This window comes from Salminus brasiliensis, chromosome 9 (genome assembly GCF_030463535.1).
Source record: "Salminus brasiliensis chromosome 9, fSalBra1.hap2, whole genome shotgun sequence".
NCBI lineage: Eukaryota > Metazoa > Chordata > Actinopteri > Characiformes > Bryconidae > Salminus > Salminus brasiliensis.
In genome coordinates, this window is record NC_132886.1 from 2879441 (window position 1) to 2898613 (window position 19173).

General features: G+C 44.2%; 1 protein-coding gene across 2 annotated transcripts in view; it reads left to right on the top strand.

Annotated features, from left to right (window-relative positions):
- The first annotated feature begins 1108 nt into the window (after positions 1-1108).
- Positions 1109-19173, top strand: part of LOC140561894 (corticotropin-releasing factor receptor 2) — a 147827-nt gene continuing 129762 nt past the window's right edge. Inside the window, exons 1-2 of one of the 2 annotated variants that reach the window (XM_072687146.1) lie at positions 1109-1372; positions 1532-1651. In XM_072687146.1, coding sequence (XP_072543247.1) covers positions 1252-1372; positions 1532-1651 — 241 coding nt within the window. In that variant the 5' untranslated portion in view covers positions 1109-1251. The remainder of the gene's footprint in view (positions 1373-1531; positions 1652-19173) is intronic. The other variant, XM_072687145.1, reaches the window with a different exon arrangement.

Genomic DNA, 19173 nt, shown 5'->3' on the forward strand with positions numbered 1-19173 from the left:
TAGATCCCATCAGAGCAGATAAACATGAACATGAATCCAGTAAAAATGAGAAACAAGAGCTTCTCTTTCTGAAGAAAGAAAGTAGTGAGATCTTGTCGGTGAGCTCATCTGAAGAACAGAGCTTGCTAGGTTCCTCCAGGGTTCTCCTGGACGCCCCCCAGTCCAGCCAGCACAACGTGGAGGATGTGTTCAACTCCATCAGCAGCAGCAGCAGCAGCTCACCTGATTTACCATCATTAAGCCCCGATTTACCACCAAACCAGGTGTTGATCTGAGGAGAACTCTAAATAATACTAGACTCCATGAGAGAGGAGAACCTTGGAGATGTTCTAATGATGAACACAGTGATGGAGAACCTCCATATATTTTACTGTGTAGCTTTTAAAACTTTTGGACAGTATGTGTATATATTGCACTGTGTATGCAGTATAAATGTGTGTATGTGTGTGTGTGTGTGTTTGTGTTTTGCTAGCTAGATGTACACTACCAGCCAATCCCAGCGCTGGAAGCGTTATACACGCTCCTATTCCAGGGCAGGAGGCGGGGTATATATATTAATATAATAATTAATAATAATAATATTTTTATATATATATATATATATATATATATATATATATATATATATATATATATATATATATACAATCCCAGCTTTGAAGGTGTGACATATCAGCCAGAGGCAGGGCATAGCGCAGGGGGCGGGGCAATCAGCCAATCCTAGCGCACCAAGGAGCAGGAGGCAGGGCATAGCGCAGGGGGCGGGGCATTCAGCCAATCCAGGCGCACCAAGGAGCAGGAGGCAGGGCATAGCGCAGGGGGCGGGGCAATCAGCCAATCCAGGCGCACCAAGGAGCAGGAGGCAGGGCATAGCGCAGGGGGCGGGGCAATCAGCCAATCCAGGCGCACCAAGGAGCAGGAGGCAGGGCATAGCGCAGGGGGCGGGGCAATCAGCCAATCCAGGCGCACCAAGGAGCAGGAGGCAGGGCATAGCGCAGGGAGCGGGGCATTCAGCCAGTCCTAGCGCACCAAGGAGGCAGGCAGGCAGGGCGCTGTAGCCAATAGCAGCGCAGGAGGCGGGTGGTCGGTGGTTGACGGTGCGCGCGCTCTTGCTCTCGCGCAAATTGTCACTTTTGGACTCAAACTGTAACGGTCAGGAAAACCGTTAACTTCCAGACGCGCGCGGATACTGAGTTTTACTGCGGGTCAGTCCGGTTTCAGTCCGGTTTCAGTCCGGTTTCAGTCTCAGTCATGGACTCCACTTTCTTCCACATCTTCCTCGGGGAGTTCGGGGAGCCTAACTGCAGCCTCATGGACGCGTTTGAGGACACTTTTTACCACAACACGTCGCTAGCCCTGATGAGCCTTGACGGTGAGGTGGTCCCCCAACCCCCTGATCCCCCCTGATCCCCCCTCATCCCTCATCCAGTCACCCCTCACCCCCCCACAGCCTCCCCGCTCTTTATTTGTATCGCTGCGTGCGACTGAAGCCAGCCTCCCCCTGCGTAACCCCGTGCTGTGCTGTTTACAGGGCTCTACTGCAACGCCACCACGGATGAGATCGGGACCTGCTGGCCGAGGAGCAGCTCTGGGCGGATTGTGGAGCGGCCGTGCCCGGAGTACATCAACGGGGTGAAGTACAACACCACCAGTAAGTTCATCCCCTCATCCCTCATCCATTGGAATGGAGGTCCACACCTGATCAATGCTCATTACTTTACACCTTCATTGCTCCAGCGTTGTCCAGCAGGTCCACCCTGATGTGTCTGACCCCTGTGTGAGAAGGTAGATGCTCTGTGGAGTCTCCTGGTAGTTTGGTTTTAGGGACTACTGCAAGTTATGGCATGTTCATGGCTCAAACTGACCAGGTCCAGGTCAGATCCACCTCAGATGTGTGGAGAACAGGGTATAAAAAGAGAAGAACATAGAAGAACCTTAAATAATAATTTTTGTAAAAGATCTTGGCCCTCATGTTGGTCCATGCCTAAACAATGCTCATTACTTTACACCTTCATTGCTCCAGCGTTGTCCAGCAGGTCCACCCTGATGTGTCTGACCCCTGTGTGAGAAGGTAGATGCTCTGTGGAGTCTCCTGGTAGTATGGTTTTAGGGACTACTGCAAGTTATGGCATGTTCATGGCTCAAACTCACCAGGTCCAGGTCAGATCCACCTCAGATGTGTGGAGAACAGAGTATAAAAAGAGAAGAACCTAGAAGAACCGTTTTTACTTCCATAAATAATCATTTTTGTAAAAGAGAGTCATTGCTCCAGCGTTGTCCAGCAGGTTCAGCTTTATGAGTTTGGACCCTGTGTAATGTGGTGAAGGCTTTGTGGAGCATCCTGGCACTTTGGGCAGGGGGCTACAGCAAGGTATAGGAAGTTTACGGTTCAAGCTGACCAGGTCCAGGTCAGATTCATCTCAGATGTGTGGAGAACAGAGTATAAAAAGAGAAGAACCTAGAAGAACCATAAATAATAATATTTGTAAAAGAGAGTTCAGAAAAGCTGATAATTGGATGAGGAATGGAGGTCCACACCTGATCAATGCCCATTTCTTTACACCTTTATTGATCCAGCGTTGTCCAGCAGGTCCACCCTGATGTGTCTGACCCCTGTGTGAGAAGGTAGATGCTTTGTGGAGCCTCCTGGTAGTTTGGGCAGGGGGCTACAGCAAGGTATGGGAAGTTCACGGTTCAAGCTGACCATGTCAGATCCGCCTCAGATGTGTGGAGAAGAGTGTAAAAAGAGAGAGAGACCAAAGCAGAGGTCATTCATCACTCTTTAAACTGGCCTGGAGGTTCAGAACCACTAAAATTGGATGGGAAGTAGATCTGTGAGTGACCTTTGCTCCTTTGCTCCAGCGTTGTCCAGCAGGTTCACCTTTATGAGTTTGGTCCCTGTGTGATGTGGTAGAGGCTTTGTGAAGCTTCCTGGAACTTTTATTTGCAGCCTACAGCAAGTTATGGCATGTTCATGGTTCAAACTGACCATGTCCAAGTCAGATCCACCTCAGATGTGTGGAGAACAGAGTATAAAAAGTGAGAGAGACAAAAGCAGAGGTCATTCGTCACCCTCAATGCTGGCCTGGAGGTTCAAAACCACCAGTATTGAATGGGGAAAGGGTGTGAATGACCTTCAACCATTTCTTTGCACATCCTTTTGGTCCTACATTGTCCAGCAGACTCACCTTTATGGCTCTCTGACCCATGTGTGATGAGGTAGAGGCTCTGTGCGGCTTTCTGACACGAGTTATGGCATGTTTGTGGCTAAAAACTGACCACGTGTAAGTCAGATCCACCGTAAGATGTGTGTAGAACAGGGTGTAAAAAGAGAGGAACCTAGAAGAAGCACTGGAGGTCCAGTCCTGATAAATGCCCTGATCTTCTAACACTGTAACGGTAGCCCTGTAACTTAACTAGCTGTGACCCTGACAGTAACAGAACCTTTAACTAAGTACTGTATATAAAGTGCACATACACTCAGATTGCACATTTATGTCCTAGGGTACAGTAGTAGTTTGTATGTATATAATTAAAACGTACAGTATTAACATATGCACATACACACACACTATCTTATGTTTTATTATTTTTTTTATTCTGAGTTTGTCGCTGATTTGAGATTCTTAATGTCCCATTTGGGTTGAAAATGGGCTGTCTGTAGTTTTCCCAGCTGCTCAAAAAAAAAAATTTTAAAACAGTACCATTAACTTTTGTAATAATGAAGCATACATTAAAAATATTAATAGAAATATAAATATTTTGATTGCAGTGCTGTTTATTTACAGCATTAATGCACTGTAGTTCTTATTTTCAGAGTAGTACTGTAATTACATTAAATTAAAGGGATATTAAAGCGATAATCCATACATTTTGGGGATTTGGGGCGTTAGAGAGACCTCTCTGGTGAGAATGTGTAATTGCACCAGGCATTCTTTCAGAGCGGATAAATTATAAACATTGCAAGTTTACAGAATAGAAACCTAATGGGGGAAAATGTGCTCATTCATATTGTGCATTAATATAGCAATATTCCAAACTGAACACACAGTTACGCTTAAAAAAGCTGCAAAGTTTTGCTGTTTGCTGAGCAGCTCTGGAAAACGCTGCTCTCAACACATCCAGAACATGTGTGTCTCATCATCCCAGGGCCTTTCATACTGTCCTGCAGGTTCACTGCACCCGATCTGGCTCATGATAGATGTGATCAGACTGGATAGGCCGTAGAGAACTTTCTCAGTCATACGCAGAAATATTATGGGATCACCACAGTCAGGTCTGCCCGATCATGACAGATGTGATAATGGTAATTAGCCGTGATTAGTGCATTTCAGCACGCTCTGCGGTGATGCTTATGAGTGGTCCAGCTGTGAGAACACCTGTAATTTGTAAAACGACTCCATGGATGGCTTTTAAGCTGGTCGGTGCACTGGAGTGGTGCATGGACGTGGTCTGCATGAGTGGATTGATTGTGGGACTGAATGTAGTACAGAAGGGTGTAGAGAGTGCATTTCAGACTGGATGGGTATGGCTGGCTATGGGATTGGAGGGCTATGGGTATGTATGACTATTGGTATGAATGGGTAAGGCTGGCTATCGGTTTGGCGGGCTATGGGAATGAATGGGTATGGCTGGCTATCGGTTTGGCGGGCTATGGGTATGAATGGGTATGGCTGGCTATCGGTTTGGCGGGCTATGGGTATGAATGGGTATGGCTGGCTATCGGTTTGGCGGGCTATGGGTATGAATGGGTATGGCTGGCTATCGGTTTGGAGGGCTATGGGTATGAATGGGTATAGCTGGCTATCGGTTTGGAGGGCTATGGGTGTGTATGGGTATAGTTGGCTATCAGTTTGGAGGGCTATGGGTATGAATGGGTATAGCTGGCTATCGGTTTGGAGGGCTATGGGTGTGTATGGGTATAGTTGCCTATCGGTTTGGAGGGCTATGGGTATGAATGGGTATGGCTGGCTATGGGATTGGAGGGCTATGGGTATGAATGGGTTTGGCTGGCTATGGGTATGAATGGGTATAGCTGGCTATGGGATTGGAGGGCTATAGGTATGAATGGGTAAGGCTGGCTATCGGTTTGGAGGACTATGCGTATGAATGGGTATAGCTGGCTATCGGTTTGGAGGGCTATGGGTGTGTAAGGGTATAGTTGGCTATCGGTTTGAAGGGCTATGGGTATGAATGGGTTTGGCTGGCTATGGGTATGAATGGGTATGGCTGGCTATGGGATTGGAGGGCTATGGATATGAATGGGTTTGGCTGGCTATGGGTATGTATGGGTATAGCTGGCTATGGGATTGGAGGGCTATAGGTATGAATGGGTAAGGCTGGCTATCGGTTTGGAGGACTATGCGTATGAATGGGTATAGCTGGCTATCGGTTTGGAGGGCTATGGGTGTGTAAGGGTATAGTTGGCTATCGGTTTGAAGGGCTATGGGTATGAATGGGTTTGGCTGGCTATGGGTATGAATGGGTATGGCTGGCTATGGGATTGGAGGGCTATGGATATGAATGGGTTTGGCTGGCTATGGGTATGTATGGGTATAGCTGGCTATGGGATTGGAGGGCCATGGGTATGTGTGGTGTTCGGTATGGATGGTTATGTCTGGCTATGGGGTTGAAGGGCTATGGGTATGTATGGCTATTGGTCTGGATGGGTGTTACTTGCTGTGAGTGTGGGTGTGTATGGATTGGTATGATTTGCTATGGGATTGGATGAATAGATATGGCTTGGTATGAATGTATGTTGGACCAATATCATCTGAAAATGCTGGATTGGATATTAGATGGAAAACAAGAGTGAATGCAGACTGATGCTGTAACAGATCTATCCTGAAATGCTGTGATGTAATGTTGTTTGCTCTGTGTTTCGTCCTGTGGGGTAGTAGTACACTCTCCAGCACTCATATCTAATCAGCCAATCATGTGACAACAATGCAGAGTGAAAAATCACTCTGCTGGGTCTTCATCGACGCAACCCCATACACAATAGGGGGCGCTGCACTGTGTGTTGTGACTCATTCTTCCTGTAACCCTCATTAAACATTTCTGGAACTTGTGCTGCAGCTGAACTTCTGCCGGTTTGGTCAAGGCGGTATAGCCTTGATCAGATCGGACTTTTCAGTGACCAGCTAACAGATAGCCCAGATCTTCATATGGGCCACTATTATGAGATTATTAACATTATTCACTTCTTCTGTTAGTGCTCATAATGTTTTGGCTCATCAATGTATTTAAATATTCCCAAATGTCTCCTTGGGGAGATAATATTTGTTCTCGTCTGGTTTGACTAATCAGAATTTAGGTGTAACTTAGGTCTGCTGATATACACAATATGCCCAAATGTTTGTGGTCACCTTTTGTTATGAATGCATTTAGCTACTTTAAGTTGCACTAATTGCTGACACAGATGTGCAAATGCACACATACACACACTCACAGTCCTTGTAGAGAGGTATGCTTAATCTCATTAAGATAAGAATGCTTAATGCAGGCGTGGGCTAGAGTAGAACTGCTTTCTTTGGAATGATGGATGGTGATCCATCCAGTACTGCTAAGGATTAGGTTGGGAGGTGATTATCCGACATCCTGACCTCATTAACGCTCTTGTTGCTGAATGCAATTAAATCCTCACAGAAATGCACCTCTAAAATCTAGTAGGAAGCCCTCTTCCCTGGACATTAGAGACAGTTACTTCAACAAAAGCAGGAGAAACTCTTTATAATTAAATTAAATGATGGATTGCAGAAAATGACCTCTCAAGCTTTTTGGGGGTCAAGTTAATCTACATGTTACTTGTCTAAAGGGGAGAATCACCTGCCCCCCCCCCAAAAAAAAAGGTCAGGAACATTTACAAATGGTTGCCGAATTGCATATATTCATTAAAATGTTGCACTTAATGCTTTTGGAAGAGAAACGTGAACCAAATGCATTCTTGTTAAAACCTAAACAGCTGAACCGTTGATGCTGATTGAGGGACCTCCAGAGTCTCTTTGTTTAGAGCCCCAATCTGACAAAATTGGGGGATTGATCCTTTTTCGGGGCCTTTTCAAACACCGCATGCACATTTATCTCATTTTGTATTGCTCTGACTGAACCATCCATCAGTTCCCATGTATCTGAGAGCTGAAGGAATCAGCCTGATTGGATTGTTAACTGATCAGTGACAGTTTTTAAACAGCTGCTGGCAGAATGCAACTTGGCTAATGACTTTATGGCACTCTTTCACAGTTTTTAGCAATAATGTAGATGGAGATTGATTTGAACAGATCAATTGCAATTGACTGGACAGTTTTCTTTCTCCATGTTAACAGCTCAGAATTCAGGTAATGAGATTGATTATTCTGCTGGGACTAAATTCAGTGGTTGCAAAAAATGGTAGAATTAAACACTGCTCAGTTCGGAGTCCAGATGTTGGATGGAGCTGGTCACAGCTTTAGAATAGTTAAGCTGGTTTAACACGGGTATTTGCATTCTATGGTGGATCCTCTGTCCTACATTCAAGGGCGTTAAGTGGGCGCACCCTGATGTGCACAGGAGTGGTGTTGCGTGTGAGCCATGTGCATTTGTTAGAGCTTGTTCATCATGGGCTATTAGATAATGTGTATGCTTGTGAGAGTAAGGAGAGGGGCAGAATGCATTGCTATTTTTAATAGTTATAGTTCAATAGTTGAACGCGTCACACTCTCTGTTAAATAATTCAGTATTCAGTCGCCTGTTATTCAATTTGCAGTGAAATGACTTTGCTTTTTCAGGAGATATTTCTGCAGAGATTAGATCAAGGACATGCACGTGAGGAAGGAGAAAGTCAAACTAGATTCAGAAATTGATTCAAGGATCCAGAGAAAGTGGACTCAGACCAGGAAGCACTTAAAGGCATTGAGAGAGAGAGGGGAGAAAAATCAGGCGCCACTCTCGCTTCCCATCTGAGAACATCTGCAGGTGTTTGTTTACGTCCTTCCACTGTGAGAAGACGCGTCAACACTGGGTCTGATGTTAGACCCTGTTTACACCAGGTAACTTCATGTGAGTAGCATCTGGACTGTACACCTCTGGGTAAGCCGTGGGTGCACTACACCACTACACCACTTTTAAAGTCATAGCAGGTTATGAGGACTGGCTATCTCACACTTGCCCCACTGAGTTTGCTGATTTTTACAGGCGCATGAAAAAATGCCCATCGCACACTAAACGACTGGAGATCACTCGCTACACGACTTCCACCTGCCACAGAACCAAACCGAACACGGGCCAAAACACGCATACCTCACATCACCTTGGAGACGCTGATTAGCACGTCTCGTACTGGAGGCTACCCTACATATGAGACAGATGTTGCAGTATCGGACATGGAGCCAGAATGTAGCTGCTGCATCATTTAAGGTGGAACGTAACATTAAAATTTGAAACTGCCCAAAAACTGCCCTTTCTGTGCTCGATTTTCATTGGCTAATGAAAGGGACCCGTTCATATTGAGACTCTGACCAATATACATGATTAAAGCTGGCGTGTGGCCCTCACACACTACTCGGTTCTCTCTCCAACCACCGACTATAGCCAACCAGCACAGACTCTGAGCTGAAATCAGGGGAAAAACTGAGCAGCCAGGCCGCCAGGTCGGTCACCAGCAGGGGAACTGGGTGCAATTCAAGAAGAACTGCTAAGAGCAGCTCTCAAAACTCCATTTCCCAGAAGTCCTAACGCTAATCAATGCTGACCGCTGACACCTGCAGAACATTGTATAAAAGCTTACTCCAAACAACCATCCCAACTGTGCGCCTTTGTGGAGGGGCAATGGGTACGTGATTCAGTGAAGCTTGTTGTGGAAGAAATGTCAGAGAAGAGTGTGACCGAAAATCAAACATCAAAAGAAAAGTAAGAAAAGATTGGAAATTGATCCAGTAGAAGAACAATATTAGTGGCAAATGTGAGCAGAACTGAAATCTTTCATTTTGTAGACAATTGACATTTTTTTTATTATTATTTTTATTTGATTTCTTCAAAAGTAAAGGTGATTTTGTTTGATATTGTTAGTCTGTGCTACTGTCCTCCTTTATTTGTGCACACTTTTTTTTCCTCCCTTTGTTTGCTGTTCCTGCCTATATAATGATATTTAATGGACCTTTTAGCACTTTCTTTCCATGTGGTGTTTTTTCTTTTTTTTTTTTTTTTTTTTTTTTTTTGTTCTGAAACTAAAAGTTGAGTTTAAGCGTCTTATTTAAAGGAAACACTGAGGTTTACTACATTTTTCTTAGGTTTTTATGTCTATGTTGTTGGTTTTCTTGTCCTCTACTGATTTACTAAAGATTGTCTAAAGCTGCTTTGTGATCATGCCAGGTGTAAAAAGTGCTCTATATATATATATATATATATATATATATGAGTCGTGAAGCTGAATGTGAAATCGCAGCAGTTAAAAGCTGTTTGGTGAAGCTGAGCCACATTCTGCTTCCCTTTCCTACCTGCTTGTGTTTCTGCGTTGTGGCCATTTTTATTTTTTCAGCTCTGAAACTTTTTAAATCTGCAGTTCTCAACCAATAAACGCTGTTCTTAAAGCTTATTAGACCTTTGAATGTTTGGCATAAGATAAAGAAAGTACAACCTATAAAAAGTGGAACACTATAAATATTAGGATTTAAAGCCATCTATCCAGTATCTAAGTCCATATCAGGGAAAAGTGGTATTGGTGCATCCCTTGTGCTTTCTACACCTCTTTCCCCCACTTCCCTGGTGGAGCAGTGGAAAAACAGTCTGCTCATTCTGTGGTTCGCTGGTTAAATCCCGGCTCCTGCCATTTCATACCAGTGAAACACAGAAGCATTTCTTTTATTTACATCTTCATTTTTTATACATAGTTGTTTTCCAATAAATAAATAATAAACAAGCTAAGATGTTTGCACTTGGGTCCGCCACACCTCCCTGTCCTTTACAGATAGCTGTGTGGGACAGAATATGCGACTTGGCTGTGTTTTTGGTTGTACTGGGAGGGGTGTTGGGTGTTGAATGAGTCTTGTAGAGACTGAGGTGTTTACACTGCCATAACGTGGCTCAAATGTCCCACACCACCTCCTTAAGTGGGTTCGAGTGAGGAGATTTGTATCTGGTTTAAATGCATATTGTGTGAGATTACACTTGTAGTTTTATGTGGCCAGATATAATCCTGATATTCAAGACCAGGTGTAATTGGGGCCACGGAATTACTGAAGCAGTTGCTACACTGAAAACAATGAACGTAACACTAGATTCTAGACCTCAACATCATTTAATGTGTTTTGGAGGACTTAAATGTTGGCGGTGAGGAAAAGTATCCTTGCAGCTTTACGAACACTACCACCACCATGTTTACCAGATGAGGTGGTGTGCTTTGGATCTTGGGCAGAAGGGTGTGAGAAAATCTCCTGAAAAGGATGGAGCTGTAATAAAGGTAAAGGTAAAACATCTGATAGTAGATTTAGCAGTTACTTTTATATTTGTTTTGTAGTACTTAACCAATGTGTTTACTGGAAATTACGTAAATGCAGGGTGCTCAGACTTTGTTCCAGTACTGTACTGTTGATAGACTATAAAGGCAAGAACACTTGGATGAAGCAGTGGTGGTTAGAACTGGATCATTAGTTTTATATTTGTGTTTTTTAATTGGAGAGAAGCGACGGGAACAGCAGCGAAAATGAGGCCAGTAGTATTTGAATGGTTTCTTACCGTGCATCTGATTTTTTCCTGTAAATGGCCGCGAGTGTGCCGAGCTGCTGTGTGGAAATGGCTCTGCAGATGTAATGCAGACATGAAAGAGAGAGGAAGAGAGGGAGGAAGAAGACAGAAATGTGGAGAGAGCATTTTTAAAGAGTGTTATCTATAAAAGTAGCTCGCAGTAATTTTCTCAGATCACCCGGCTTTTATCCAGCGAGGATCTTCTCAGCAGTGTGTTTTTACATGAATGCTGTAAGAGAAGAGCGCGAGAGCTGACCGAAAGGAACACGTGTACTGGATCATTTAGTGTGTAAAAGCATGTGTATGTCAAACAAATCAAATCTCCTTTAACAATGACTGTCATGTTTTATCATTTTGCCAAAAGTGTCCAGACACCCTCTCTTTAAGGTGCAGACAGCTTGTATAACCTCCATAGAACAGTACTGACCAATAGAATGGGACACTCTGGAGCAGCTGTACTTGAGCTTAAGGTCACCAGGAGGACTACACTCTCAAACCCATGAAGTTGTGGTTCATTAGGGTTGTTAAATTTGGCACTTTATGGAACCAAAAGTGGTTCTTCTGTGGCATTAAGTTGTTAAGCCCCCCCCAATATTGGGCTGTGGGGTTCTCTGAAGTGATGCTGAAGCAAAGGAGGACAAACTCCAAATAAGTACCATTGATTCCAGAAGAAACACTGGAGAAGCAGGTGTCCACCAATATTTGGACAGATAGTCTTCCGTCATCATAATTCCTGGCCGTACACAGATGATGTGTTGAAATGCAGAGCTTTGCCCTCTAATGAGCGCTTGCTTCGTCCCCCTCCAGAGACACAACAATGTGTGCTCAAACTGCTGACTTGCAATTATACAGCCCAAATTTCAGCTCCAATCAGAATCAAGCGCTGTTTCTCTGGTGTTCGCCATCAGCCCTGGACCCTTCTGCCACGCAAAGTCGCCGCCCGAGGTCTCCTCCTACTCCTCCTCCCTCCTCGCTTTTCCAACACTTTCCACAGTCGCAGTCCCACCATCTGACTCTCTCTGCCTCGCAGAGGAAGCCGTTTGATCCTAACCAGTCTGAATCTGAGGGGGGATGAACAGTGCAGTCTGCTCCAGTCGTTTCTGTCTGCCACATTTAACACAGCTGCATCCCAGCACTGCTGTCAGGAGGTCTTTATTCTGTGAGCTTCTGCAGGCATGTTTGGTCACAAGCAGGAAAGGTGTAGCAATGCATCGAAGGATTGTGATCTCACAATTCTATAATTGAGAATACATGGTGGGGGTGGGCATTATTGCATCCATTTATTATATCAAATGCAATAACATTGTTTAACAGTAAAGTGTGCAGACACCCAGCACCAGTTAACACCTCACTTCAGCATGTTAGTCATGCATTACACCTACTGCCTCAAAGCTTTATCATGAGCTATTCGTAAAGTGCTGTGATTCTTACCAAATCAGGGGCTGACTGTACTGTTACACCCAGTGTGTGCGAGTGTGTGTGTGTCTATATATTGGGAGATATAGAGGGTTCTCATGAGATCAGAACCTTCTAATTAACCATTAGGAAATCCTGAAAACTTCAATTTGAGAGTGACCCGCAATTGAATTTTGTTACACAGTTAGGACAGTGTAGAGTTCGGAGTCTGGCCCAAGGACCCTAATTGGTGTGGGGTGGTGGGCTTTTCCTGCTGGGGGAATTACAACTTCGTATTTTTTTATGATAGACTAAATTGTTGCCCACTAGGCCACACCAATATTCAACCAGTCGTTTGAACAGAAATCTAATTTTCTCAATTCATAGTGCTAACTGTATGTCAATCATCATACACTCTTCTCAAAGTATGAGGAGCTGTTTAGTAATCGCTTAATAGATTTGGTTCTTTGCCTCTATAAGCACAGGCTAGTATACAAGTACAGAGTGGGGCTAAAAACACTAGCAGATGTTTACAGGCCTGAATCTCATGCAGACTTTTGTCTTTGGACAAACTTTGGACACCAAGCATGTCTTTGCTGGTCGACTGCTTTTGGGTTAAGGGGGAAATTGTGTAAACTGCTTTAAAGTGCCAAGTGGGAATTCATAGAGCCTGCAGTATGTAAGTACTGCTGCAACAGAAGCTTTCCCACAACAACAGTGCGTGTACACACATACACACACCCGTGTGTAACAGTTGGGTTTTGCAAAGCCAGAGTTAGCTCAGCTGTGGCTGGCATGCTGTTTGAGCAGTTCTTGACTGGGGATTTAAAGGCTTCAAGAAAATGAAGACTTGATCTCACAAGTAGAAGCTCAGTTTTCAGAGGAATGCAAGTGTTTTCAATTGGCATAAGAAAAACTGTTATCTATAGAGATTGCACATCATCCGGAAAAGCTGGAGGAGATTTAGGAGAGAAATAAATAAGGAATTTAATGTGATCCTGTAGAAGATCTATCATAAAACCGCACACACTGTGTGAGTGATTGAGTAATTTGAGGTTGGCATCATAACCGCATTTTTATTTGCTTTTAGAAAATGAACTTCAATTGTACAAAGCTGATCACGGTTCTTATTAAGGAATAAATATGAGATCAGATCTGCAGATGTTTCAGATAATGTCAGTCTACTTTTACTAAAAAAACGTTCCTGTAGAGAAGTACTGCCAATAGAATCAACATTGGCACCATACCTAATGCCAGGCATGGGTTAGAGGGGTATAAGGTATCAAATCATCAAACATCCTGATTACTCACTAACATTGGTGTCAATAAATGCAATCAAATCCTTACAGCAATGTTCCAAAATCTGGTAGAAAGCCTTCCCTGTACAGTAGAGACAGATAAGCTCATTGCTCAGCATGATGTTGGCCATAGTGTGTGTCTCTTTGCTGGTGTAGTGTTCTTCCTCAAGCGTATTGAGCTCCAGTGACCTTACTTTATTGGTCCTTTATCAGAGGTAGACCATGCTAATCTGTCGCTTTGAGAGTAGCGTAGGCAAACATTCAGTAAGTTTAACACTTTGAGCCATGCCTGAGATACAAAACGATAACTGAAAGGTGGAGAAGCATGTGGACTGGATTAGATTTACAGGATTAGAGCTGGACGATATGGTAAAAATACTATATCATGATATTTAAAGATATGTATCACGATATATGTAAATCGCAGACTATAAACATCAGTATCAGATTCTTATAAGCTACTATTCAGATCCTCTCCTGTACTGAATACAGTGATTTATACTCAACATCTGCTGCTCTTCATCTCATTAACCCTTCAGTCTGATCACACTGTTAGTAATGAAACCTGCAGCTGATCAGTGTTTAATACACTAACAGTCTCCTCCATATGATCAGAGAAGAATACTGTGTATCACAATAACAACATTTATCATGGTATGATAAAATATCTACACAGGATTTTGCACTAATGACTCTGGTTACTTGCTACACAATGCTGCTTTAACTGAGCTGAATGAGTGTCTCTGTCTCTTTACCTTCTCTGAGTAAATGGCCATCCAGCCCGACCTGCTGGAAGATTGCCCGCTGAGGTCCCCTCTACCTGCGTCAGACCAGCTGCCACCGACCAGTCCGACCAGCAGGCCCCCCACCCACCTATACCAGACCAGCTACCTGTTTAATGACCATGTTAAAACCTAAATGGACTCTTAACTATCTGCCACTATTAATATCACCACTATTAACTATCTGCTGTATCTGGTTTGGTGACTTTTATCAATAATTTATTAATATTTCTGATCAGAGGAGGACTGGTCGGGTCTCCCTTGTGAGTCTTGGTTCCTCCCAAGGTTTCTTCCTCCAGCTCTGAGAAAGGTTCTCCTTGCCACTGTCGCCGTTGGGGCTCACTGGGGGTCTTTGATCCTTCATGTCTTCTTACGTTATTTCTTTTTTTTCTGTCTTTTACTAATGACTAATTATGTAAAGCTGCTTTGTGACAACAACATTTGTAAAAAGCTTTAAATAAGCTTCAAATAAATCTGACTTGACTTGTTTGCACTCGACATGCAGTGATGTGAGGCATTTGAAGGTGAGAAGTTTCAAGGCTAACACGTGGAGATAGAGAGAATAATTTTTGTGTTTCTGCAGCATTAAGAGAGTGTCATCAGTTTTTCTATCCTTATGAGAGCTGACGTTTGTCGCTGCAGCTTTAGCTGTTGTTCCACGTCTCTGCTGAGCTCGGGCTTTCTGCCAGCACCGATCCTGACAGTGGCAGTGTCCTGAGGCGCACATTATGTAGTGATTATCCGGGCCCGGCATCTATCTAACGATCTGTTATCAGTAGATCAGTCATGCAGAATGTGTGTCCCGCTGTAAACTCACACCTCTAGACAGCTGAACTTCTCAGGGTCGCGTTGGGACAGGGCACGCACTGTCCAGCCTTTCACAGGAGGGAGGACAGGCTCAGCGCCCCTCTGGCACTGCTGTTGATCTGCTGTGGTTCATAGGTCACTGCCTCTACTTCTAAAAACAGACTCGGATCGAAAGGAGGACAGGGAGTCAAACACGGCAGAGAAATCACACTGGAAACACTGAATAGGAAGCGTATCGGTTATCTACTAAATAAGACGTTCTGTGGCTTCAGCCAAGAATGTAGAACAGCAATGTTCCAGCGCTCTCAAAAGATGAAGAGCTGCTTTTCAATGGGCCATTTAATTAGGAGCTTCTGTCTCACTGAGCTACGTCTGTGCTCTGTGGCGCTTAGGCAGTGCTCCAGTGTTGTCGTCCACTGCTAGGGCTCAGCGATGCTTTTTCTACGGCCGCAGGAAGTGAACCGCTCTTAATTGTGCTTAATTCACAGCACTCCTCTGTAATGGCCTCCTGAATGAACGGCTCCTCATCAGCTAAACAAGTGGCTTGTTCATCAGCTCAATTTCGTGGAAGGTTTTGTTGAAGGATCGCCTCGGTGGGGATGTCGAGGTTGCCAGTGAGCGGAGACTGAATGACGTGGAAGCGTTCGGAAACACAGCCGCATTCATTTGATTTCTCAAACTAAAAAACGTCTCAACTTAGTTGCCATAGCATCCACATCATTACCTCGTCCACAATGGACCCATTTTCACACATGGCAGTGCAAAACAAACCACCAGCCTTTTTGCTCTGTCAGGAACATGGAATTTTAGATGATGATAATTATGATCATTGCAATTTATTGGTAATAACATGATTTCATGGAGGTCCCACCTCTGCTGCTAATGTCTTGGTTCCAGATACCAAAGGACACCTTCAGCGGCCTTGTGGCGTCCATGCCTGGAATGGTCAGATCTGGTGTGGCCGCACAAGATCTGGTGTGACCTGCTGAATATCAATTGCCGTTTGTTCTGCTTAGTGTTGTGTAGCTCTCCCCTGAAGTACTTCATACAGCCTGCATTTTAGGAAGGGCTAATGAATGGCTACAAAACTTGCAAAGCTGATGTAGCATTCTTCTCCAGCCTCAGAGCAAGACTGCCAGCCTTCACCTGGTGTGACGGGGAAGTCTTAGCTAGTGAATGGAGGAAGCAACATTGAATAAATGGAATGAGTGTTTGTACTTACCACACAGGGATGTGAGGTGTAATGTAACCAGGTCAAAATCAGTGTTTTGGTCTCTTTCATTTTCCACATCAATGGATATTGCTTTACCATCGTGGACCTGTTTGTTTTTGGACAGTGTTTTTAATCCAGGGTTAGATCAAAAATCTATCCGGCCGAGAAACCTGCACCTTATTATAGTCTGTACAAACAGAACTTTACCAACTAATGATTTACACACTCTGCCGATCTGAGTGAAATGCGCGAACTTGCCCAGAAGAAAGGCCAGCTCACCAAATATTGGTAATATTTGGGATTTCCAAGCGAATGTTCTTGCAGACCGTGTCTCAACTGTCTCTCAGAACACAGTTTCTAAATGACCAATTGGATATTATATTTTATATTATCGACTTATGATATCATGGTGGATCAGACGAAGAATGTTGGTGTTGTTGGACAGTTGTAGGGTTACACTGCAGGCTGTACCCTTCACCCTTCACTTCACCACACTATGTATGGAACTTGTACTGGAGCTTGAGGTCCGAACCGTAATCCATAACCATTTTACTCCCCTTTCGTTTACACAACTGATAAAAAAAATACAAGTCTCATTCTGTTTGTTGCCTAATTAGCATACGATTGTGAGATGTAGAAAGATTAAGGTCAGCTCAAATAGCTGTGATCATGTGATCACATGTCATTATGTAATAAACACAACATGCCTGGAGCGTCCTACACAGTGTTATTTTTATTGAACGTACAACAGACCTGGAAAGGGTGACCCTCAGAATTCAGGTCAGTGGCAGAGCAGAACAGCCGAGGACATTTACCTGCCTCAGTCGGACAGCTAATGTCATGACAACAAAGTCTGCATGACCTCTGTACTCGCACCGTCATCACGCCCCGCCGGCCCGCTCCTGTGGGATCAAGGCCGTTTCGTAACACTGTGCATGGCCAGTATTGATTTTCTCGTGGATTGGGCTCACTTTCATGTGCCTTTTCTCTCTGTCTCGAACATGTCTTAGCTGCTCAGCTTCTTGCAGCAGGGCAGTAATGTGGATCAGCCACTCGCGTTTAGCGCGAGGTGTGAAGCCCTGGAGGTTCGTCAGAATTAACACACTCCCATGGCTGGGGAGGCGCTGCACTGAGCGGGTAAAAATAGACGGGTGACTTGGTGGAGCAAGCTATATCTGTAAAGACCCAAATATCTCCAACACCCCTTTCCTTAGAATATCTTCATTTTACGCATACATGTATTATTGCTTCATAAGCTCAGTTTCGCCAGTGTTCTTCAGAACCACATGGGGCCCCAACCTGTTCCAGTCCCGACCATCCTGCATGTACTGTACTGTACTTTGTTTTTCCTTTTTTTTGTCTTTGCTCTTCTCCAGCACACCTGCTTCAGCTCATTAGGAGATAATCAAGCCGGTTATGAAGGGAGTCAGGTGTATTAGAGCAGAGGGAACAGAAGAATGTGCAGAATGTAGAGATGTGTGGGATATTTGTGGCTGATATTCATGAAAATGTGAAAATGTAATTATTAATATTAGTCCAGTTTTGGAATCGCAGCTGTTAAAAGTTACAGGAGATAATTTAGTGACCTATTTTTAGCTTTAGCACATACTGACAGTCACTTATCAAGTCAAGTCAAATTGTAGCTTTTTACAAATGTTGTCGTCACAAAGCAGCTTTGCATGATTAGTAATTAATAAAAGACAGAGACAAAAAGAAATAACGTAAGAAGAGATGAAGGATCAAAGACCCCAGTGAGCCCCAACGGCGACAGTGGCAAGGAGAACCTCCCTCAGAGCTGGAGGAAGAAACCTTGGGAGGAACCAAGACTCACAAGGGGGACCCGACCCGTCCTCCTCTGATCAGAACTCTTTATTAATTATTGATAAAAATGACCAAACCAGATACAGCAGATAGTTAATAGTGGTGATAGATAGTTAAAACTTGTGCTGGGCACTTGCTGCTGTTATTATTGTTATTGGACAGTCAGTGAAATGGACATCACTATGAGTAACACCACCACTATACAGACTGCAAAACTGGAGCATAAGCAGAAACACCAGCACTGTTCAGACAAGAGATGTCTAAGGTTGCATCAGAAGTAGCTCGGGATGGCAAAGGACCATAACGTGGTCCTAACCACCTTAGGTGGTTGCTATGGTATCATTGATGGAAGGCTGCACAATATATAATGTGCACGTAGAGCCTGTCTCGTCCCTGTAGAAACGTATCACCAATAGAAAATCTGGAGCAGATAAACATGAACCTGCTAGTGTGAACAGGCAGCATCTACCGCCAACCGCCAGCAGGGGGCCTGACCAGCAAAGTAGGAAAGCTGGTGGGGATGGAGCAAAGAGAAGAGCTCGGAAGTTGGGGATGAGGTGTGGTGGTGATCATCACCCAACATCCTAGTAGAAAGCCTTCTTCCCTGGACAGTAGAGACAGTTTCTCCAACAAAAGCATGATCCACTTTCTTAATACCCTTGATTTCAGAAGAAACACTGAATGAGCAGGCGTCCCAATACTTCAGGAACTGAACTGTGATAGACTCCTAGACTGTTCTGCAGCTCCAGAGTGAGAGGGGTGATCTACAGTAATGTGGTCCAGGAGCTGAGCCAACACAACACCATCAGCTCAAACCCAGAGAAGAGAATCAGGAGCTCAGTGTTTAAATATGGTCTGTATAACCAGTTAGTACTGGTTTTAGCCACAGCGAGCTGCTCATTATTGGTAACCTGTACTGGTTCAGAGTTGTTTTGAGTAGAGTATAGAAGGCTGAGAGATACGTTAGTCCCGCTGAAACCCCTGCCCTAAAACTAAAACTGTTTCCTGCCTCAGGGTTCAGCAGGATCCTCAGCATCAGCAGCTCAGTGGCAGGTCCCACTTAAATCAAACAGCGAAGGTGACAGTGGTATTATTCTCTGTCAGGCCTGCGTGAGTTGGATGCATGCCTGATGGGGAG